Source organism: Cryptotermes secundus, unplaced genomic scaffold, assembly GCF_002891405.2.
Source record: "Cryptotermes secundus unplaced genomic scaffold, Csec_1.0 scaffold632, whole genome shotgun sequence".
NCBI classification, from domain to species: Eukaryota; Metazoa; Arthropoda; class Insecta; order Blattodea; family Kalotermitidae; genus Cryptotermes; species Cryptotermes secundus.
In genome coordinates, this window is record NW_019738356.1 from 1,859,567 (window position 1) to 1,884,842 (window position 25,276).

General features: G+C 40.9%; 2 protein-coding genes across 5 annotated transcripts in view; one reads left to right on the top strand and one right to left on the bottom strand.

Annotated features, from left to right (window-relative positions):
* The window catches only part of LOC111870833 (glucosamine-6-phosphate isomerase), a 119,019-nt gene that overhangs the window by 14,129 nt on the left and 79,614 nt on the right, over positions 1-25,276 (bottom strand). The window contains exon 2 of one of the 4 annotated variants that reach the window (XM_023863411.2): positions 8,568-8,685. The exons of 2 other annotated variants lie outside the window; for them this stretch is intronic. The gene's annotated coding sequence lies outside the window, so the exon portion shown is untranslated. Of the gene's footprint in view, positions 1-8,567; positions 8,686-25,276 lie in introns of those variants that run through there. One more of the 4 variants, XM_033754021.1, reaches the window with a different exon arrangement.
* LOC111870832 (nose resistant to fluoxetine protein 6) lies at positions 661-23,343 on the top strand. Its single transcript, XM_023863407.2, has 13 exons — positions 661-909; positions 2,073-2,317; positions 4,139-4,332; positions 5,061-5,125; positions 5,950-6,143; positions 8,590-8,753; positions 14,593-14,761; positions 15,311-15,504; positions 15,741-15,873; positions 17,104-17,293; positions 18,829-18,971; positions 20,495-20,603; positions 22,413-23,343. Exons 1-13 carry the CDS (start codon positions 681-683, stop codon positions 22,595-22,597), a joined length of 2,214 nt encoding a protein of 737 aa, XP_023719175.1. The 5' UTR covers positions 661-680; the 3' UTR covers positions 22,598-23,343.

Consider the following 25,276-nt stretch of genomic DNA (forward strand, 5'->3'; position numbering starts at 1 on the left):
GCTCTTAAGTGGAGGAACTGGAGGAACTATTTCTGTAGAGACTGTGGACCTGTCGTCTGACAGATTACTGATGATGATGATGATGAGGTACTTCCAAACAATCCAAAGAATTGGTTCAAGCCTGAGGTCTTGTGCACCATTTTGTAACAAGTATTTTTCCTTTATGGCGAATGGTTGCTAATCCCAAGACCAACCCCAAATTGAAAGAGCATCCCTTGTCAGCTGATATCTACTGCATGCCTTCCACATCTGGAGTCATGTGGAACTTGAGCACGTGCCATTTCATTGTGACACAAAAAAATCTTTTTAATACAACAACAAACACAACTATTTTGATAATACCATCAAATTTACTTAGGGATTATATTAGCTATACATTAGGCAGGTGGTTTTCTGATACAGCAGCAGAAACGGATAAGATAACATTATCATTCGGTTCACTCACAATGCATGTAAGCTGGACTCATCTTAACATAGAAATCTTCATGTGCCCTACCCACGCCACTAAATTCAATCTTTGAACTTTTCCACGCGTTAATGAGAAACGTGATGAACCTTTAATTCGACGCTGATGAATATTCTGATAAGATCTTGCTAAAAATAAGAAAAATACCATTTAAATTGCGAAAGTTTGTTCAGATGTGTTTTCTACTGTCACAGAGATAACCTGGGCTACAACAATGCTGCGAATGTTATTACCTTATGTATTGATTATATCTGTTTTGGGAACTTACAACAGTGCAGAGTTAGTACACGACCATAAATGGAAAGATGTCTTACCTTATTTAAATATTAAGAACTTTCAAGAAACCAGATCTTCTGTGTTTGCGACTACCAACAATACCATCTGCGCACAACATTTTCAGGTCTACATGGACCAGATCACTACCAGCTACTGGGCGATGCTGAGTAAGTATATTTATTGTTAGTATCTGAATATACTGGTACATATATACGCCTTGAAGTCTGTCAAGAAAAATAACACGTGTTCTCTAAATTCCTAAATGTAATCTAAAATTCCAAACGAAATTCAAACTCATAGCAGAATATGAATTTGATGTTCTCCTAGAGGCAAGCAGACGTATTGCGGCTGCAGTTATCTCAGATGTGATGCAGTGTAGTCTGGTAGATAGTTATGTTACTTTTCGAAGGCACATGCTACGTCCATCTTCACGGTTTAATGTCGAAGAAAGAGGCACCAGTTTCCTGAAATACTTCTGTACTTGTCTACCAAATTACATGCGTCAAATCGCAGAAGACGAAATTGAGTTGGGTCATCCTTGAGAAGCTGCTAGTTGTGCAGCTATTCATGAACCTCCCAAAATTTTATGGAACCCAAAAATTCATTACCGTTTTCACAAGAACTCTCCACTGGTAACTATCATGGACCAAATTAATCGAATCTCTACTATCCCAATCTATCTCTCTGAAATTTATTTTAACAGTATCCATCCACCTACGTCTCGGTCTTCCTAGTGGTCTCTTTCTTTTGGCCTTCTGACCAATATCCCACATGCATTCCTATTCTCCTCATTCGTGCTACATGCCCTGCCAATCTCGTTTTCCTTAACTTTATAATTGTAATTATACTTGGCGAAGAGTACGAGTTGTGAAATTGCTCATTATGCAGTTTTCTTCAACCTCCAGTCCTCATGTCCCTTCGGTCCAAATATTCACCTCAGCACCCTGTACCCAAACACCCTCAGTCTAAGAGATGGCCAACTACAGCTAACAAAAATTTATATCCAAGGATATTATTGTGAAATTGTGATGCCCCTGTGCTTTCCTAATTAGGTACTAATGTAGACGTAATCTTAATCTCTGCATTAATTGGAGGTGAGTGGTCAGCTTCACGCCCCGGCCGCTTTATCGCCTGAAAAAGAGTCCATGGTATCCATTGGATAGAATGCCGGGTGGGCTCCAGTACCAGTCTCTACGACGTGTAGAGAAGACATATCTTGCTCATATCGAGACTCAAACTCCGACGAGTTGGCCGTTCAGTCCATAGCCAGTCGCTATGCTGACTCTCAGTGAAGTAAGGTGTGTATTGAGAATTCTTGCTCTGCTTGCAGTGTTTGACTCCTCGACGAAGTTTCCGGAGAGTGTGCTGATGGGGCAGTCGGTGTTCCTCGGGAATTTCGACGAGTGCATCGAAGTGGAGCACGTGAACACTGGCGTCGGGGTGTTCAGTGGCCAGCATTGTCTCGCCGAATTTCGGCAGAAGCCAGACTCAGTACCGACACTCAGCCCGCAAAACTTGCCACATGTGGAAAGCCTCAGAATAAGAGCTCCTAATGTGAGAGGCAACGGCAGAGCCGTGAGTGACCTTTCAGAATAAAGTCAACGTTAATCAAAATCTAGTTCATATTGTCACGGGTTAGTGTGTGCCTCTCGACGGGGTTTGGGATGGGATATTAGATTTACTGACCACTTTAACACATAACTCGTAATCATATTTAATTATAGCGCTATCATTAATCTCCACACTTCACAAATCACTAGAGTACAAGCTCTATTTTTCCACCCCTCAGTGTCTTTACTAGCTGTTGGCTAGTAACGGCTTCTAACAATGGCTACTTAGGAGCTCAAGTCCTCTCTGAATGGCGGCTCCATTCAAACTCAGTAACTCCCAGGCTGGTGGTGTTTTTTACACCAACTTCCTAGTCTTCTCTTCACAGACTGACTAAGCTTTAATCGTGTCTCTAGTTTAAAACATCTCGACACCGACCACGTAGAAAACACCATTCCTCTGTTGCAGGCGTATCCGTTGTAGCGGGAACGTGTTCTCCGAGCAGTTCCCTAGCAGCGGCCGTCTATTCTTGCTTATTAAGAATGTGCTCTACGCTCTATTTCGATGATTATTATTCTAATTACGTTTAAATTAAATACTATTCTCCCAGCATACGTGTGTATATATAATATACACACACATATGTATTACATTTTAGCTTAACGCGATGCACATTTTTCGATTATTATTTGACTAATTGTGAAAACAAGATGTTTTGTAGACAAGTATTGCAATCTGCTTCAAGATAATGTTACAGACATTATTAAAACTGATACAATGTTAAGATAAAATGTAAAGGTATCCCTGTAACAGGCCGTAAAGGCCCACAGGATTGTGAGACGTTGAGGTTCCCATATTATCTAGACAATCGGCTCAAAGTTGGCAGTAAGGTTGTCAGCTTCACGCGCCGGCCGCCTTTTACTCCCAGCAAAATTCCCGATACTCATTTTTGTTAGAGGGTGAGCCGACCCCAGGGCCATAGTTCGGTTAGAAGGATTAGGTCAACTGAAAAATACAGAGGCTTCATCGGGATTCGAACTCGCGACCTTCCGGTTTGTAGCGTAGTGTCTCAACGAAGTACGCTACCACGTGCCCCCCCAGAATGCGGGGCAGAATAATAACATAATGATAGATCATAGATCTTTCAGAATACGGCAAAGTTATATTATTTAGGAACTACAATAACAAATCAAATTTGATTAAGACGAAACAATTAAGAGCACTTTGATTTCGGGACACGCCTCCTACCACTTAGACCAGAACCTTCTGCCATCTTGTCTTCTATAAAAATGGCAAAAATTAAAATATACAAAACTGTAATTTTGCCTGTGGCTCTGTATGAGTATGAAATTTGGTCTCTGACATTAAGGGAGGAACACAGACTGAAGGCGTTTGAAAGTAGGATGCTGAGGAAAATGTTTGAACTGAAGAGAGATGAAGTGACAGGAGGTTGGAGAAAACTGCATAATGAGGAGCTTCATAACTTGTACTCTTCTCCAAATATAATTAGAATGATCAAGTCAAAGAGGATGAGATGGGAAGAGCATGTAGTACGCATAGCAAAGAAAATAATGCATACAGATTTTTGTTGGGAAAGCAATAAGAAAGTAGACCAGTAGGAAGAACAAGATTTAGATGGGCAGATAATATTAAAATGGGTATTAAATGGGATGGGGTGGTATAGACTGGATTTATCTGACTTATGATAGAGACCAGTGGAAGGCACTTGTGAACACGGTAATGAAACTTTCAGGCAAAAAACAAGTTGGAAATTCTCGAATACCAGACCGACTATTGGTTTTTCAAAAAGGATTCAAATCCATGGGGTTAGAAATTCTTAACTTACAGGTCTCGTTTGACTCATCTGACTTGAGCCTCACGCTGTCCTACTGTATTCCATCAACATGCAGCGCGAAGGATTTTGAAGGGATCTTCAATTCATACCTACAAGATAGGAATCTCCCTGTAATGGCATCAGTAGCTGAGGAGTACTGCCAAACTAATGAGGGAAAATCGCTCGCTACGGAGGACTGGATAACTGTGTAAGTTTCCGCTGATTCATTTCGTTAATATTTAACTCAAATATAATTTGTGGCGAAAGCTTGTAGTATGAGGAGGAGTCACTAATAAGTTACAAATGGATATAAAATGTAAAACATTAGTATTCGAAACTGGGGAAAACGATTTATTTCGCGACATATCCTCCACCATTATTGAAACACTTGTGCCATCTATTTACCAGTGCGTCGAAACGCGCAGAATGTAAGTCCTATGACTGTTGTCTCAGTCACTTCCGCAACCCCGTTTCAACCTCTTCGCGAGGAACGAAAATTTCCACGTTTCTCGAATCAGACGTGAAAAGCTTTACACGACATAAGCTTTCCATCGTAAACAGATAAGATTTCTTTATGAATATCCTTCGAAGTGAGTCTTCTTTTTCTCATTAATAAGACACAGAGAACGCTGCTGTTCGACAGTACACTCTGAGAAACGGACGTCATTTTGACTACTGAAACCAACCTCTGAATGTGTGCATAAGCATCTGCTACCTAGACTGTCATGATACTGGACTGTGCTGCTACTTTGTGATACACGTAGAAAACCTATTACAATCATTATAACTGTTTTACTTCCATTTGTGGCCTATTTACTGACTCTCCCTTGTATATTAACGAGTTATGAAATGCACGTAGAGCGTTAACAGTTCAATCAATTTTGTCTTATTATGGCCTGAAGACCTGAAGCTCCCCGTGTTTACCTTCTGTTGCAGCGGTATTCTTGCTGCCTTTTTACTGCTGATCGTCTCAAACACTGCGTATGACCTCATAGGCAAAGGTGAGAAACTTTGTTAAGATTTCAGTCTACTCCACAATTAATTCATTTAATTAAAGAAACTTAAGTAATTTTACTACTATTGTTTACTATTCGTTCTGTGGAATCATATGTATGTATGACTGAAACTTAAGCCAGATTTGTCTGAACGATCTGTTTGAATCAATACATTTTCAGGTGCAAGACACAATTATAAGCAGACATGTTACGAAATAACTAACTCCTTGAGGCTTAGTCCTTCTTAGAAGATAACAATTGCTTAAGAAATAACCACGGTTTTAACAGAATCTGAGGGTTCATAACCGTGTTCACAATTGCCTGCCACTGGCCGCTATCCTGAGCCGGATTAATGCAGTCCACGCCCTTCCAACCTCTAAGATTCATTTTCATATTATCATCCCATCTACGTTTAGATCTTCCTAGTGGTCTCTTCTCTTCTGCTCTCCCTACCGAAACTTTGTATGAACACACGCGAAGTGCCAACACAGAATGTGTTCAGTGATGCAGATTCACATAAAATATTCAAGAACTGATCGCCTACTTTCCTTTGATACGACAAGGACCTCATAGGAAACAACGCATATAACAATTCTTTGTTGTGCGTTTCTTTACATCACAATGCTTTTTCAGGACATACATACATACGAGAGTAAAAACACTCCGCAGAAATAACGCCAACCAATCACCTGTACGACTGGAAGACTGCAGAGCCATCTCTCGGAATGTCGTGTAAATTAAATATGCTTTAGGAAATGTCCAGCATAATACTGATAGAGTGAAACAGTGACACAGAAATGACAGAATTGTCAGGGCTGATTTAATTGCAGGGCAGAAGAAGGAACTGCTGCTGGCATTCTCTGTATATAGCAATGGCAAGAAGTTGCTGAGTACGAAATCTTCTGGGGACACTCTTCAAGCTGTTCACGGTATCAGGTTTATTACGATATGCTGGGTCATTTGGGGTCACCGATATATGGCGGACATGGCAGTTCCATCCATCAATCTTGGCATTGCTGTTGATGTAAGTAGCCAAAATTTCGCATCAGAAAGATAAATGTAGATGGGCTTTCCTTCCAACTTGTCTGCCTTCCCTTTACATTTATATACTCGTCAATTCTACATATCATTTCGTTTCTTCATTTTTTATTAGTGTTTCTGAGGACAGAGATATGCAATGTAGATATACTGCGTCTGAAACATTTTTGAGGGTACGTCATACAATATATGGACAATCATCATCATCATCATCATCATCATCATCAGTAATCTGTCAGACGACAGGTCCACAGTCTCTTCCAAAATAATTCCTCCATTTATTGCGATCTAGAGCTTTCTCCTTCAAATGACAGTATCCTCTTCTGTCCCCAAGGTCATCCAGCATCTTCTTACGTCTTCTTGTCACTTCTATCCGCCCCTCAATCCTTCCTTCAATAACTTCTTTTAGAAGGCAGTTTCTGCGTAAAACATGACCAATCCAATTAGCCTTCCGTTTTCTTATTTCGTGTAGGATATTCCTCTGCTCACTGACTCTAATTAACACTTCTTCATTTCTCACATAATCGGTCCAACTGATCTTCTCCATTCTTCTCCAACACCACATTTCGAAACTTTCCAGATGTTTCTGATCTACTGCCCTAAGTGTCCATGTTTCAGCCCCATACAGAGCTATGCTCCAAATGTAGCATTTCACTAGTTTCTTCCTCAAATTTAAGTCCAATTTGCTGGTAAAAAGATTCTTCTTCTTGCTAAATGCAGCTTTTGCCATGGCAATCCTGGATTTAATTTCACAAGTACACCTTCCATCATCTGTTAACAAGCTACCCAAATATTTAAAACATTTCACATTCTCCACTTGTTTTTGGTCTATCTTTATTGTGACTGGGGTTGGTTGTCTCGAAATTTTCATTACTTTTGTTTTCTCCACATTCATTTCCATGCCATAGCACCTTCCAATTTCAATTAGTCTATCAATCATGCCCTGTAGCACAGTTTCTTCCTTAGCCATTAACACAAGGTCATCTGCATATTTCACAGTTTGAATAATTTGCCCTCCTACTTTGAAGTCACCGAGCCCATCCAGAGCTTCCTTGGTAAGGCATTCGCTGTACAAGTTGAACAGAATTGGTGATAAACAGCATCCTTGTCGAACTCCTCTTCCAATCTGCACACTTCCTGTCTCCCCTCTGTCCAGTCGTACTCTAACTTTCTGATCCATGTACAATTTGCTAATCAATATTCTTTCACGCCAATCGATACCTGTTTCCTTTAGGATCTGCATTAATTTGGTCCAGTTTACACGGTCAAATGCCTTCTGCCAGTCTATGAAGGAAACACACAGTTCTTCATCTATCTCCAAAGTTCGTTCTGCTATAATTATCATCATCCCAATTGCATCCCTGGTTCCTTTTCCTACGGAAGAAATATTCCCTATGTCTAACAAGATGGTGATTTTGCCTTCCATTATTTATCAATGAGAACAGAAGGTGGTAAATTTCTAAAAAACGTAAAGGTTTCCCTGTAACAGGCCGTGACGGCCCACAGGGTTATGAGATCTTGAGGTTCCCACATTTTCTAGACAATCGGCTCATAGATGGCGGTAAGGTTGTTAGCCCTACGCGCCGGCCGCCATTTACCCCCCAGGAAGATTCCTGGTTCTCATTTTCGTTAGAGGCTGAGCCGACTCCAGGGCCATAGTGCGGCTGGAAGGATTTGGTAAATTGAGAAAAATTCAATGACCTCATCGGGATTCGATCCCACTACCTTCCGGCCGATTGTCTAGAAAATGTGGGAGCCTTGACGTCTCACAACCCTATGGGTCTCCACAGCATGTCACAGAGATAGCTTTACATTTTTACTTCATTAAATTCAAATCGGCTGTTCTGTTTTTCTTTTATTTATAATTGACTTAATTACTTTGTCAGTGACTCAGAGTAGAGGGTCCAATGTTTTGAAAGTAGTGAATCAATTATTTTATTTATAAATTTTTATAAGGTAAGGTCATTCGGTAAATAGTTGAGAGGAATATCCTATCTGGGACTGGACGGAACAAGTTTTATAAGCCTAGATATCCAATTAGATCAATTACTGGGAGAAGTCAATATTGTATAATACAGAGAATATATAAGAGCACATTTACGTTTTATGAAGTGACCACGTGATTTGTACAAACCAACGAAGACAAGACGAGGCAACTGGTGGGTATGATTGGTTGAAATAAATCTTTTGCTGTTCATTTAGGAACACATGGACCTTCAGTATACCTCCGAGAATGAAGAGAGAGATCTGCGAATACTGCGGATGTTTTCAGCTTGCACAGTATACATTGGCGGGTTGCAGTAATTGTTTCGCTTTCTCTTCGTTGAAGGATAGTATGTGTGTGTTAATGGGAGGGACGGAAAACATCATAACTCATTTAACGAATTTCAGCTCGTTATTAAATATGTACCATTGTTTATAATTACTTGCAGTTCATAAAGGATCCTGGCCGTCTGTATATCACTAATCCAACCGTTTCAGTGGACACATTTTTTGTCCTGAGTGGATTGTTGGTCGCTTATATATTTCTGAAACAAATGAAGCATAAGACATCTGGTTTCAACATCCCAATGTTCTACGTCCATCGGTATATTAGGTGAGTTTTCTTAGATGTACTATTTTCTTTGTATACAAATAGTTCTCAGACATTATTTTCCTGGCGCCAGAATTGAAACAAAAATACTGTCATGTGCCTGGGGTTCAGTGACAAATAATTGTGGATTCCGGAATATAAACTCCTTTATTGGACAAGTCACTTACAGTTACAACCATAGTCACTCTTACATAACTTCTTTCAGACGATGTGATCTGACTAGTTTATCGTCTCTGATCTGACCTCTGATCTGCTCTTCTCTCTGCCTTATTTTCGCGCCGGCCTGATCTGATTATCAAAGTCAAAGCCAATCAGTTCATCTGAGTCTGAGTCTCATTTTACGACCGACGGTCGATCGGCCTCTCTGTCTTGGCATAAAGCACCCATCTGGGGCTAACTGCAAAATTTTTATTACTGTCAGACAGTTTCGGTCTTGTCTTTTTTTGTGGGCGCCCTCTCTGACGAGAGGACGGGCCTGCCTTTTGTATATGCTGCTGGTCCCTCTCGGGTCCGAGTCTCTTGCTTCTCGAGACTGTCTCAGACTTGAGACTCGGCTTTCTGTCGCCTCCTACGTCTCGCAGGGTCACGGTGGGCCAGACGTAGGTTCTTAGCGTACAGAATAGTAGACACTGCCCCGAACAGTTCAGTGTTTCATTTCCGTGGTAACCTCCTGCTTATATACGCGTTACCACGGAAACGTCTCCAGTTCTGCTGTAACTTATGTGTTTAGTCGAGTGTTTCCATGGAAGTGCATGCATACTAGAGCCATGGTAAGCCGTTGTTGCGGGAACGTGCTTTGTTAATGAATGTTACTTAGGAAATCAACTTTGATCTCACTCAACTGTGGCGGTTTTTAGACGGCACGCCACAATATGTACATTTTGTCCACCACACACTGCATTGATTCCTCTTAGGGACTAGCTGTCTCACATGCAACTTGCTTTTTAAAACCTTCATACGTTCTAAACGTTAAAATCTCTTTTACATCACACAATATGTTTCGAGCAACAGTGGTCATCTTCAGGTGTCTCTTTTAAAGGTTTTAAAAAGTAAGTTTCATGTGAGACAGGTAATCGCTAACAGGAACAAGTGGGTGATGTGCAATAGGATGGAAGCTACGATTCAACATTACACACTCTTTCTCTCTCTTTCCTATTGTTCCCACTTGGAGCATAAGGCATCCGTGAAACACTTTGTTTCACTTCAGTTTCTTCATCCTGAGAGTCGGTAGGATTCTTCGGAAGGGGATCAGCCCTTCGCAAGGCCGCTGCCTAAACAGGACAACACGAACACAGAATAAATGCGCACAGCCATCCATGCCTCGAGTGGGATTCGAAACTACGATCCCAGCACTCGAGCGAGCGAAGATAAATTCATGCATCAGACCGCGCGACCACTGTGAGCGGTGGTTATACACTGGATCACATTAATCATCATAGGCTTATGTAGGAGGGCGGTATTTTTGGTATTATTGTAAGTGCAAATGTACGTACATAGTCGTACATTACATTTATTTTCCGCCACATCGGATCCCCGATATTTCCCGTGCGCTCCTGAGGTAAAGTAAAAGTAAAGCTATTCCTGTAACAGGCCTTGAAGGCCCATTGGGTTGTGAGACGTTAAGGGTCCCACACTATCTAGACACTCGGTTGCCAGCCTTACGCGACGGCCGCGCTTTACTCCCCAGGAAAATTATTTAATTAATTCCTGGTACTCATTTCTGTTAGAGGCTGAGTGAACTCCAGGGCCATAGTGCGGCCGGAAGGATTAGGTCAATTGAAAAAAAATCCAATGACCTCATCGGGACTTGAACCCGCGACCTGCCCTCCCGAGGAACTAATGTTATCTTCGCTCAGAAACTGATGAAATGTAAAAGTGACTAACAGCACTTACTCAGTGTGAAGGATGGCCCCATATGTTTGGATCTAGCTGGCTCGGAACTACAAGCACTTATAACGCTATCGCTAATCTCCACATTTTACATATCACTGTAGCACCCGCTAAGCCTTTTCCAGCCTGCTGTGTTTTCACCAGCCGTTCCCTGGAAATGGCTTGCAACAATGGAGATTATTCAGCATTCCGCGATCAGGTTCTTCCTTCGTCGACTCCCATTCAGTACTGCCTGCCAGTTCTCTCCTATGGAGTCAAAGTCAAAGTCAAAGTCACATTGCGACTGACTGTCAATCAGTCAGTAAACCTCTGTGTCGAGCCCCATATGAGGATCATGACCAGATATTTATTACTGACTGACAGTTACGGTCTTGTTTTTTTTTGTGGGGCGTCCTCTCTAACGAGAGGATGGGTCTGTCATTTGCACATGCTGCTGGCCCTTACCAGCGCAGTCTTTCTCGGGTCCGAGTTCCTTGGGACTCGCGACCATATTTTACTGTCTCAGATTTGAGACTTCCCTTTTCGTCGCCTCCTACGACTCGCAGGGTCACCATGGAGGTATTCGACCCCGCCTCCACACGGATTTCTCCTATGGAACTGGGCTGTCTCTGCTTATAACATTTCGGCACGAACCACATAGAAAATACAGTTTACATTGCTATAGACCAACAATAACCCGATTGGCGCTTGCATATTCATTGCAGAGGGAATATATTGTGACATGTTGCGCAACGGAGAACCCCTCCCTACCCAGCAGTGACATGGCGGGTGAGTCAGCGCTCCGTCCCCCACCCCCTCCGCACTGTGACATGGCACGCAACGCCGCTGTCGACAAGGCGCCAGCCAACAGCGGTACCGATTACGTAACAGGTCACACTGCTCCCTCCTTAAGGCTGTTAGGCTCGAATAGCCTAACGATGCACCCCCGTTCCTTTTCTTTGGAGGCTGTGCTTTCTGCGTCTCCTGTTTCGGCTACTCCTCGCAGCGACTATTATCCGGCCGTTACAATATTTACCGAGCCGTTGTCTAGAAACTGCTATGGTGTATTTGCCTATCTCGTAGTCAGTATACAGCCACAGCTACCCGCGCTACAGTCTTTAGCTGCATAATTACAAAGTCCGAAAACCCAGTAATTCTGTACATCATTACTGATAACTGTTATTTGTGGAGTTTATCCATGATACAGTATTAACTGCATAATTACAAAGTCCGAGAACCCGGTAATTCCATGCATAATTACTGATAACTGAACTATTATTTATGGAGATTATAATATAAGTAAATATACAGATAATCTATCTGTTCATAGTTCAGTTTTAGAGGATTCCCATAAGTTTTATGTTCGTCATTTTAAATGAATCTCACAACATTATTTGAGAACCACGTTTGTATACGATAAAGTGGCAATGATATTGTATGGTAGTATGGTAACAGATCACGCCGACAGATCGCTGCACCTACTAGATGGAAATAGTACTTATTTTATGCAGAAAGTGTAAACAGTATGAGGACCAACGGACAACAATGATGGACATTCTGTCTGAGAACAGCGAAAAAGAATATCCAAAATCTGTTACAGAGCTCTTAAAGCTAGAAGAAAAAATATTTCTGCAAGGCGTCTGTTACTTCATAAACAACATTCCTAAATTTATATAAAATAGATATGTTTGGAATGGATTTAGAGAGATAGGATGAGATGGTATGGATTGGATTGATCTGGCTCAGGATATGGACCAGTGGAGGGCTCTTGTGAACACGGTAATGAACCTTCGGGTTCCATAAAATTCTGGGAAATTCTTGAGTAGCTTCAGAATTCGCGGCTCCTCCAGAAGGGCTCAGCTCCATGAGTCTACCTGACACATATCAGCTATCAGGCCGTGAAGTCAGTTTCTGCAAGAACTCCCATTTACATCGCTGATCTTACTGAGGTAAACTCTGCCTAGAACATTTTTTAGTATATGACATAACTTGATAAGGTAACCTTGAGATAGAAAAGTCTTTTATGTCCAATTACATCTCAGGTATACTCCATCCACTATAGCAAGGGTACCCAAACTACGGCCCGCAACATGATTTTATCCGGCCGCTAAAGAATTGCGCAGAAATGCGCCAATTGAACTAATTTATATAAAATAGATATGTTTGGAATGGATTTAGAGAGATAGGATGGGATGGTATGGTATGGATTGGATAGATCTGGCTCAGGATATGGACCAGTGGAGGGCTCTTGTGAACACGGTAATGAACCTTCGGGTTCCATAAAATGCTGTGAAATTCTTGAGTAGCTTCAGAATTCGCGGCTCCTCCAGAAGGGCTCAGCTTCATGTGTGAGTAAGATAAGTAACAAAAGTAAAGAAGTAACTGTACTGATCATTAACAGTCTACTCTCAGACTGAAGTTAAGATCTACATTAAGAATCGCTAGGTAACGGCTATTATAGAATAAGATGTTTATAAGAATGTGCTACAGAAGGCCGGATGGGCATTGCCTAGGCCTCTTTTGTATTTAAAATATTTTTTTTCCACAATAAAAAGTACTAATTTTGCCGATAAGTATATATAGTCTCTCTAACGCCATTTTTATGACATATGCTTATTTGAAAGCGCTACCGGAAATCTGTATTTAGATGTTTTCTCTGTATTTAATAGGGTAGGCGGTAGCGTAGTTTGCTGATACATTACGCTAGAAGCCGAAAGTTCGCGGGTTCAAGTCCCGATGAGGTCATTGGATTTTTTTTCAATTGACCTAATCCTTCCAGCCGCACTATGGCCCCGGGGTCGACTCAGCCTTTAACAGAAATGAGTACCAGGAATCTTTCTCGGGGGTAAAGGGCGGCCGGCGCATAAGGCTGACAACCTCACTGCCATCTGTGAGCCGATTGTCTAGAAAATGTGAGAAACTCAACATCTCACAACCATATGGGCCTCCACGGCCTGTTGCAGGGATACCTTTACTTACTTTACTTTATTTTTTACGCAATATTTAATGCTACTCATGTTATCATGATATTGTGGGTAAGTGGAGCCTCGCAGTATGTAAATATTAACGTGTCTGAATCGACTGTAGAAAATAAGGTAAAGGCAAATTTGTCCCACTGTCCAAATAATTAAACACCACACCATGACGATGTGTGGGGAAATGAAGGTATAGCTCCGTCATTCTTTTCCTCAGCACTAGATGGAGGTGAATGGTCAGCTTCACACTCCGGTCGATTTAACTCAAGGGAAACAGTCATCGGTAATTGGCAAATAGGACGCTTTATTGTAGAAAATATATAATGTAAAATATTCCATAATAATTATGGGACTGTGGAAGGTTTCGTGGATTATCTCGGATATACAGAAGAGTTTCAAACCTGGGAAATGATAATCGAATTGTGTTTGAAGCAGGTTTACTGTATACTTTAAAAATTCTATTTTTATTTTGAAAAAAAAATATATATATACAAATATGGCCTAGGCAATGCCCACCCGGCACTCTGTAGCACATTCTTACAAACATTTTATTCTACCATAGCGGTCACCCTGCGATTTTTTTAACATCTCTCTAAAATTAACTCTTATCACTATTAAATACTGTTCATATTTTGTACATATATTCTTCTCTTTCTTTTCAAATAAATTTAGGAATTTTGTTTATGAACAGACGCCTTGCACAAATCCTTTTTCATCTAGCCTTAACAGCTCTGTAACTGACTTCGGGTATTCCTTTTTGCTGTTCTGTGACAATATGTTCATCATTGTTGCTCTCTGGTTCTCGTAGATAAGTTTACGAATTTTGCAACCAGCACATGCTGCACTCTGTCGGCGGTCTCACGAAGCAACATTGACGTATTATTATACAGAGAGGAAGGTCTTGCTCCTTTCGCTGTACACACTGAAGCACTTGAAGCTGGGTCACTGTAGCCAATTCCTATGCCTTCCTGTTTAATAAATCTCTTGTTGTCTTCCAGATTAACTCCGCCTTACGCGATCGTCATCCTGATCACTGCCACGGTCTACAGATATGTAGGCTCAGGTCCTCTGCTTCCAGCATCTGCCAATCAGATGGCAGAAGAATGTCAGAGCAACTGGTGGACAAATATCCTATACATCAACAATTATTTTGATATAAACCGTATGGTAAGCGCCATCTTTATACAGGTTGCGTCTGCAATTTATGTTTCCAAAGGTATCTCAATAATTGTAGTGATTAGATTACGGGCGTCTGAGACCTGGCCACTGTCAAGATCGGATGAAAGACTGTTAACTATATTTGAAAGGAGGATCTTGAGATATATCTTTGGACCAGTGGAAGAAAATAGAATATGGAGGAAGAGGTGTAACCATGAGATATACAAACTATTTAATGAACCGGACATTATTGGATTTATAAAGGTGAAAAGGCTTGAATGGGTTGGACACATAATACGTGCCTGCGAGAATAGAACGATTAAGAAAATACTTAATAATAAACCAGAAGGAAATAGGAGAGAGGAAAGACCAAGATTAAGATGGGAAGAATGTGTATGTGTGGCAGGACATAATATTGAGTTTACTGTTATATGGGATGCGGCGACGTGTAATATGGTGGGAAACTATGGTACTAATATTCAAAGGAAAGTGTTCCCTTCAACGTTAGGGTAAAACCTGAAGACTGTAATTTTAATAACGAAACTTGTTTTCTTACAGTGCTTGGGTCATTCCTGGTACCTCTCCGTGGACATGCAGTTGTTCCTGCTGTCTCCAATAGTGCTCTACCCACTGTGGAAATGGCCTAGGAACTGGAACATTCTTTTGTTAGGAATTCTCGCTATAGCCGGAGTTGTTTCGCCATTTACAATTTCATATGTCAACAAGCTCTCGCCCAATTTAATTTATGGGAAGTAAGTGTAATTTGTATTTAACCTGAATACGAATATGCCCCATATTCGCTGGGCTCCAGAACAAGATTTACAGCTGTGGGGCGGGGGGAATCAAAATATAACAGGCCCCTATCAGTGAGAAGCTTAAGACATGAACTATGTACCCTGAAATCAGATAATGAGGTCCGTAATTACGTAATCCATTTTATGTCCAACGACGTAACTGTGTATTTATTGCATTATATATTGTGTTGTAGTGCACATCTGGACAGATTGAAACAAGACGAGTTGTACTACACTACATATTCAAGGTTTGGTCCCTGGGTCATCGGAGTGGCCGTCGGGTACCTTGTGTATGAAGCAAAGAGGAAGAAGCTGAAGTTGTCATTGGTAATCCCATACTCTCTGACATTCATTCTATAACACGTAATGGCATGCATGAGTACCGCTTTGCTAGAACGACAAATAACGTGTTTTAGACATCATTTTAACCTGTTCTCAGAACAATCACTGTTTTCCCCCCTAAACATACTAACCAGCTGGCTTTGTAACGGAGATTTAGTGTGTTTTCTGGGGGGTAAGTGCAGATTTCTAAAAAAAAAAGTATTTAAACTACTTTGTCTTAATAACTCTGTTCATAAAAAAGTCTTTTTTAGATTCAGGGGTAAGAGTTGACGATCAACAGAATACCACAGTAGACAGTGGCATAGAGGAAAAGATCCAAACACATAAAATTTAAATAATTTTAAGGCTCTTGTAGGCAGAAGATTATCTTTTGCGATACAATCCCATGCCGTCTATTATATATACGTAGCTGCCAATATCTCTGAGGTATCTCTGCCATCTTCAGGGCAGAAGTGTAAGACAAGCGAGAAAACAGTGTTATACGGAAGGGAGGACAAAGTGTCATTAAGAGCCAAGCAATTGGTGCAACGTTAAGTGAATGGGAATATATTGTTTGAACGTTATTTTGTTTTGGAACGTGAAGCGTGACGTCTGGTAGACCAACGTTTCGAAGGAGTCTGTCTCCTCTGTCTCCAGGGTAAAGTGGTTATTTCATGACGTCACTATCTCAGAACCTATAGCGACCGCTGTAAGGCTTAATGGTGAACAATGAGTTCATTTGCCTGGACGAAGCGAAGAGAATAACTGAATCTCTCATACAGGATATCCGATAACGAGACAGAGACTCGAACTAAGCATCTTCAAAGTAGAGGATATTCTTCAGACCCCAGAGTTAGAAGGAACATTTTCTTTCCAAAGTTTTATAAGTTTTTGTAAGACTACACGGGGTCACACCTCAGCAGAGAATACCAGTTCATATCTCACGGGATGACGTTAATTTTACACCGCTCCCTTCACTTTGCTCCTAGGTACAGTATTTACCCTCCTTCCCTTACATCACTGACCGTCTTTTCCTTCGGCGCTTACTGCTCTACCCTGAAGATGGAGGCAGCAGGTCCGTTTGAAATATTTTTACATATTAAGCAAACTGCAGGACATCATATCCTAGAAGACAGGAATTCTGACAAGAACAGAGAACTAGGTCGAGTCATGATGATGATGATGACGGTTATCTGCTTCTTTCTCAAGACAAATTGTGTTTTGCTTTCACTGCAGATACAAATTACAGCGGCTTGGATTCTGAGCACCGTCGCTATGCTGGCATCTCTCAACGGAATCTATTCGTTTTATCAGCCCGACGCTGATAAAACCATATTGGAATCTGCATTTTACAATGGTCTCTTCCGAACCGTCTGGGCTTTTGGTGTTGGTGTGACGATCTTCATGTGTGTGACCGGTTATGGAGGTAAAGTACCATAATTTGTCGGCAGAGAGCAGCAGGCACGTCCGTGCTTAAAAGGAAATGACTGCGGCGATTGTCCCTAGGCCTCCACACCCCCTAAATATAATCCACATATTTTATTATATATTATATATAATAATATAATATATAATATAATATATTATTTCTAAAACCGCGAAAAGTTTTTGTGTTTTTATCGTAATTTATTTTGATGTATCCTGGGAGACCACATATGTGATTCATGGAGCATAAAATGACAATGGAGCGGTACTTTTCTCGGAGTTCCTTTCGGTTTCCTTACTGAATATTATTGCGCTATTGCACTATACTCCTTTACCATCGCCCCTAGAAGGAGTGAGGGAACATTTGACAATGCGAAGTGTCTGTGACTACAGACGGGGTTCGGATTGGAAACTGAATTTTTGACCACTTACAGGTCACAACTGCAAATAAGTATAACACTATCGCTGAGTTCCACGCTTTACAAATCACTGCTCGCTACGTCTTCTGAAGCCTAATGTGTCTTCACTAGACGTTTCCGGGGAATCGTGTTGCTGATCCCCAAAAGGAGAAGATGAATCTGGTTCGAATCAAAATCCAGTTCCCTCAGTTTCAATGTTATATTCCTATGTACCGACTTGTTTAAAAGGATAACATTAATGAACATCCGTGACGAAAATGTGCAGATACGCGGATTTTTTTTATTGCTAGTGGGGTGGGACTAAGTCTCTTGTGCTGCGGCCACTTCTGGCCTATTGTACCAGCCCCAGATGATAGGTGAGGGTGGTTCTGGAGCAATTGGTGGAATGAAGTTTGGCAAGGGAAACCGAAGTACTCGGCGATAACCTCCCCAGCGCCACTTTGTCCACCACAAATCCCACTTGACCAGACTCGGGATCGAACCCGGACCGCCGCGGTGGGAAGCCAGCGACTAACCGCTTGAGCTATGGCGCGGCCATTAGGTGCTCGGATAGTGTATGCATGTTTCGTAAAATTCACGAACGAGAAAACTGGCTCGGAAAGTTACAATCCAGAATTGTACTCCGGAGATGGACTGTTCGAATCCCAACCTGGACAACAGGTAGGCTCCTTTAGGCTCTTCATAGCTTTCCTCAGTACCTACAGGCAAATTACGGGATGGTATCTCAAATTGGCCATTATATACTGCTTTCAAATCCTTTCCAACTCATTATTTGCTGATTGTCCTACCATTCCACGCTACATAATCTAGCTACTGAAAGCGCTGTTAAACAAAAGCAAATAAATAAATAAGACTGGCCGTGAAACAGGTGAAGCTAGCCCCTGGCTTCCCATTTAGGTGACCCGGTTTCGATCCCAGGTCAGATCACGTGGTTTTTGTAATGAAGTAAGTGGAATTTGGGCCAGTTTCCTCTGATTATTTGGGCTCCTCCTGTCACATCCTCATTCCACCAACTGCTTCACACTCACCTATGATGGGAGGTCAAATAGTGGCCAACATACCAAATTAACTCCGTCTCACCTAACCCAGCTAATTAAAAAACGCCTTCCGATTACAGGACCTGCCAACACGCTACTCTCTTGGAAGGTACTTATACCACTTAGTCGCCTGACATACTGCGTGTACCTGATACATATCAGCTATCAGTCCGTGAAGTCAGTTTCTGCAAGAACTCCCATTTACATCGCTGATCTTACTGAGGTAAACTCTGCCTAGAACATTTTTTAGTATATGACATAACTTGATAAGGTAACCTTGAGATAGAAAAGTCTTTTATGTCCAATTAGAACTCAGGTATATCCATCCACTATAGCAAGGGTATCCAAACTACGGCCCGCAATATGATTTTATCCGGCCCGCTAAAGAATTGTGCAGAAATGCGCCAATTGAACTAATTTTCCAGTGAGTACATGTAAATGAGATTCCGAGCTTATTAACCTGACATACTGCAGTTCGATGGCTTAGCTGTGGAAAGGTTCTTTCGCACTTCTTTCAGCTCAGGAATGAAATTGATATATTTCTTACCGAGAAAAACCATCACGAACCACTTTTAACATATACCGAGGGGCTTTGGAAATTAGCAATTTTGCTGATATGATGAACCATATGAACCATTTGAATTTAAAGTTGAAGGGTGAAAATAACTTAGTCTGTGATTTATTTGCACTTATCAAGGCATTCAGAGCAAAGTTGATACTTCTGGAAAGCCAAGTGAAAAATTGTAACTTTGTTCATATGCTATACTGTGCAGAGCTGCATAAAAAGGGTGAAGCAGAATTTCCTTCCTCGTTTGCAAATTTACACATTAATTGTTTTATTATAATTTGTGATGAACATATGAGCATTTGCTGCTACTGTCTGTTGTCATTAATATACGATAATTTATTCTCACGTACTTTGTATTTAGTTTATGAAATTCTGTGCTTTCAATAAAACTCATAAACCTAGAGTTATTAATTTCTCATTTAATCCGGGGCGTTGAAAGTGCTGAATTACCTAATGTGGCCGGCGGTTCGAAAAGTTTGGAGACCCCTGCACTATAGGAACACGGGCACGTCATCATCTGTTACTGACGTATACCATTACGTCATCATTAGAGAGTTATTGGGTTCTATTTTCGATATGCTTCCTGTGTTTGTACAATTGCGGGGAAATTCTGATATACATTTACAGAAATTTTATTCCCTCAAGTTGCCTACGTAATGTATGACGTACCTGGTCCCTAGAGCAGACGGAGTATAAGACGATTCTGATTTAAATTTTAAGGAATTGTTACCAACCTTCCTGAAATCTGTTGACATATTTATATATCTGCATAGCATTTTTACGCAATGTGTTTCAACGAAGAAACCCTCATAAAGCCCTTATGGTATAAATAATCATGTGTGAAAGAAAAATATACATATATACCATTTACATTAATTTCTATTAAACAAAGGACGTTAAATTGTTGTTTTTTTGGCAGTAACATGGCCGACGACTATCAGCTGATTGCTAGCCTCAGGCTGAGGGAATATAATTTGAAGAATGAGTAAATAGGTCACAGTTGGATAGAAAACTGAAAACATGTGATATTCTTAGCCGGAAAAAAATATATCTCGACATATCCTCGTGACGTGAAAGCCTCGACGTCTCACAACCCTATGGGTCTCCACGGCCTGTTACAGGGATAGCTTTACCTTTTTAATATTTGTTATGACGCCACTTCATTTCTTGTGTTTCAGTTGCCAACTTTCCTCTCTGACGTCATAATTTCGGTGATACTGGCCGTCATTCTCTCTTTAGGCATTGAAGCTCCGGCAATGAATCTTGAGAAGCATCTTCTGGGAAGAGGTAAACTGCATATTTGAAGTAGGCCACGCCCTCTTTCTTTCACTGCCACTTCAATTCATAGCGTATTATAATTGTACCGTTAGACGCTATGATTATCTCAGACCTAAAGCATGAGCAAGAAACCTACTGTGCTTTTCATTATTGCCCTCTTACTTTTCCTTCTAGTCTCTCATGTTTTCTTCTTATCTTCATACACTCTCTTCTTCGCCTTCTCGTCCTATTATTAACCTCCGCATCCTGTTTTTCTTACATTGTCCTGACCGACACGGCACAGAGTTCAGCATGTGAACTACTAACATCGTCGTTTAATAAGTCTATATCATTGTGGCATATTTGCTCAAGGCAAGAACTGTGGAGCCAGAGAAACAGCCGTTGCTACGTAATGCCCGCACGCAACAATAGAGCAACTGTCACGATACGAGGCGTGACGCGTACAGCCGTTGCTATTAAGCGATTGGATAAGCACGTTCCTGCGGAGACGAATTCACGCAACAATAGAGAAGCTGTGTTTTCTGCGAGGTCCGTTATGAGGAGTAATAAAAATGGTTTAAGCCAGTTGAGCTTAGAGACGCCAGCCTGGCAGGAGTTGAGCTTGGGAGCAGAGAAAATGAATTGAGGCATTGAGGCATCAGATGTATTGAGGGCGGTACAATTGAGATTTGAACGTCCGGCTTTGAAGAGAAGATTCTGTGTGTGCTGTAGTACCGGGATATTTGGAGTGTGTAATTCAGTGTGACTGTTAAAAGTTCCTGTGTTAAAATCCGTTGCCAGGATTCGGCTAGTGGAGATTAAAATAGATTCAGGACAGTAGTGAATGTAACAGGGAATTGCGAAGTGTGGAAATCGGCGATAGAGCTGTATTTCTTGTGGTTACATGCTGAGTGTATAGGTGCAGTACATACAAACATCTAATCCAAAACCCCCCTCTAAGTTACTAATACACGTGACATTACTACGTATACATAGAAGTTTGTGTCTGCTCGTATTTTATACATTTTTTTACACTGTTGTACATATTTACACCAAACTTACCATAATGGTAGAGGATTCTTTAAATACTTGATTCCCCTCAGAAAGGTTTGGACACCTACAAAAACTAGTTCTTTGTTTATTGTTCGGAAATTATTAGCCCCAGCGTACGAAGGATTCTGAGTCATATAGACCATAGAAAGGGAAAACGCAGAAGCGTAGTTGGTTGAGGCACTATTCTACAAGCAGGAATGTCGAGGGTTCAAATCCGGATGTCATTAGATTTGTCAACTTATCTAATTTTTTCAGCCACTCTGATCCCGCGGTCGACTTAGACTCTAACAGAAATGTGTATTAGGAACATTCCAGGGGGCAAAGGGCGGCCGGCGCATAAGGCTGACAACCTCACCTATATCTCTGAGCCGATTATCTAGAAAATGTGGGATCCTCGACGTCTCACAACCCTATACGCCTTCACGGCCTGTTAAAGGCATAGCTTTACCTACAGCTTAGGAATACAGAGATCCCTTGCTTGTTCCACACGCCTCTCTTAGAGATTTTGAGGTACCGTTTTAAAATTTAAAAATAAGCTGAAATATTTTAAAATTCGAGAAAGAGGCGATGATTTATATTGAAATGGGTCACTTCATTTCTTTATAAAGCTACTGCCTTATTAAGTTTGTCACAGTTCGTAAGTGTACGCTTGAATTTCGGGCTAGCAAAGCAAGGTACTTATATTATATACATTTCTTAAATGGCTATTTCCCTTCATGGGCTAATTATTACTACAGCTCTTTTACGAAACATCGGTTGAAATATTTCTTCTGTTTATTTTTACAGGCAGGAAGACTAAACAAAATAACACTGAAGAAGCGTCCCCACAGAAACAAGAAGGAAGTGACAAGGCATACACAAATAAATTGACGGAAGAGTCAGTTGCTTTAGAGGAAGGAAGTCACAACATTACTGAAGTGGTTGTGAAGGACCCGCGGGAAGATAGTGTGGGACATCAGATTAAGGAATAGGAAGGAAGAAAAGGGGCACGGAAGAGACGCAACGGAATGCGATACGTGACGAGGACCATGAAGACGGAAGCAGTGTGTTCCTTCGAAATTTCAACTAGACTTCATGGCATAACATCCCATGTAAGACAATATACGTCAAGGCATGTGAGGTTTTATGAACTTCTGGCATGTAATACCACGTGTCCTGGTACATATTTACCTTTCGAATCATCGGTAAATATCTTAGCAGGCTACACGGCGTCAGATCCCGGAAGATTGCAATCTTCACAGTCCCCGCTGTGAGAACCTCAGATCTTAGAAGACATGAGAAATTTTCAGATTCTTACGTTGGTGAATGAAAATTCAATAATTGAATTATTTTAGCAACTTCTACGTTTTATATTTTTCCCTTCTGAATTTTCTTCACTTCCTACAGAAATGGTTCAACCGCCGCTTGTTTAACTCACTTTTAAAAAATTACATTTTAAGTCATGACACTAATGTTACTTAATTATAATTGCATCCCAATGTCTAGACAGATGCAGTGAAGAAGGGAATTGTTTGCTTAATAACCGCTAAGAGACTGGAGTGAACTTATTATCCTAAGCAGATAATGTGGGTTAGTGTATAAGGATGTGATCTCAAGTTCAAGGTCATTTCAAATGATGCTTTATATGTGGAAGAAGGAAGTGCGCCGCTTGCTGGGTTATCGAATTCTGTGTAATGAAAGTAGGACGTTTTCCTTTACAATATATTTTCATAGATTATCATTTTGTTTTACGAAAGACGTAGATTTTTTTATTAAAATTACCTTATTCATAATGATAAGTTATAATAAACAACTAAGACAAAGCAAGATTCTTGAAAGAGCTTGCTCATGTATAATGGGAACAAGAACAAACATAGTCTCTCAACAAACTACGACAAATTTGCAATGCGCATTGCGTGAACATACCAGCTCTCTTACTCTGAGCACGAGATGCCCTCGAGTGTACCGATTATAAGCCAACTATTGCCTAATATTGTATTTGAGGACCGTATTGCATACGTTGTGAACTTGTTGCGAAATATATATGAAACATACATTAAGTGCTGCTTAACCAATGATCTATGAAATTGTGCATTTACAATAATGTGTCATATATTATATTTATATATGTGTGTATCAATTACAAATTGGGACCTCTTGAGAGGTGTTGTCCGCCTCTGTGCTCTAGTGGTCAGTGTTCCTGGCTACAGATCCAGAGGTCCGGGTTCGATTTTTTCTGAGAAGTAGTGGGTTGGAACGGGGTCCACTCAGCCACGTGATGATAATTGAGGAGATATTTCAAGAAAATAGCGGCTCTGGTTTAGAAAACCGAAATTAAGGGCCGTGGGGATTCGTTGCGCTGATCACGCGACACCCTCTATCCGCTAAAGTTGGCACTAACTTCGCCGACAAACGGCGGTCGCTCGGTCGGTATGTTTCGCTTACGGACTAAAATCCAGCCTCATATAACTACGACACTAGCTGGAGATCAGCAGTTATTTACAAGCCCTGGAGGCTATTCCCTGGCGAAAGAATCTCCGGTAAACATCAGACAGAAGTTGAGAGTGACTCAGAGTCGGTCTGAACGCTGTGGTGCTGAAGAGAAGAAGGTGCACCGCTGCCTGGAACTCAACATTAATTTTCCTCTCTATACTCAGCATACAGAATGTCCATGGCTTAACTGTGAGCTTTTGGGATCATTTCGAGCTGGAAAGTAGAAATAAACATGGGTGCGATCTATAAAAGTTTGTCACGAAAATGAGAATGAGTATTGTGTTGTATAGGAGATGCCCAGTTCGAATCTTGACTGTAATAAAAACTATAGTGACTAAGAGAATAAATATCCATAAATATTTTCATGGAAAATAATTAGGGCTATGTCCGTATGCAGTTCAATATCACGCCCTTCCAAATCCTGTTTACCAGTAATTGAATTGAATTGAATTCTTTATTATTTATGTGTCGAGTCAACAGCTACAAGGCCAATTAAAGACACAGCACAGTGCAGATAGAAGTAGTTACATACTGGACTAACACAACACAAAGTCAAAGACTAATTACAGGCAAGCACTGGAGAAAAAATCACATTAAATCAGAAAGGTAAACAAACAACAATCGAAGATGAGATGTAACAAGAACATGATAATTAAGATGATGATAATAATAACAATAATAAAGTGAGAAATAAATGGAAATAATGTAAACAGTAATAATGCAAAAAAAGTTTCATCAAGTTCTTGACAAATCATTACACGTAGAACCCATATTTATTTAAAAATTTCGACTCGAAATGATTCCAAGATCACCTAGTTAAGATATGGTTATCCTGTTTCGAGACACTCTGTATACTGCGCACGTGTATTTATGTGTATCATCAGGATATTCTTAGGACTTGTCATTAAGATGTGTTTGCGCTATTTAAGGACCAGAGCAATACTAGCTAGACTACATAGATTCCAATGACCGATGGATTGAAAGGATTTAGAAGGACCCCGTTACAGACTAATTCAGGGAGTATCCTTAGATTTTCCTGGAAGGACTGACAAAGCCACGAAACCCCTCGGTCAGGACAGTCGGTGTCCCGACCGAGATTCGAACCGAACACGATTCGAGATCACATCCGCTACGTGAACCCGGACACTGGAATCGGGATAGCTCGGGTGGTATAGAGA

Coding starts and splice junctions, on each gene's coding strand:
- LOC111870832 (XM_023863407.2), top strand. CDS start 681: ATGCTGCGAATGTTATTACCTTATGTATTGATTATATCTGTTTTGGGA. Junction 6,144..8,589: donor ATCTTGGCATTGCTGTTGAT/GTAAGTAGCCAA, acceptor AATTACTTGCAG/TTCATAAAGGATCCTGGCCG. Junction 14,762..15,310: donor ATTTTGATATAAACCGTATG/GTAAGCGCCATC, acceptor GTTTTCTTACAG/TGCTTGGGTCATTCCTGGTA.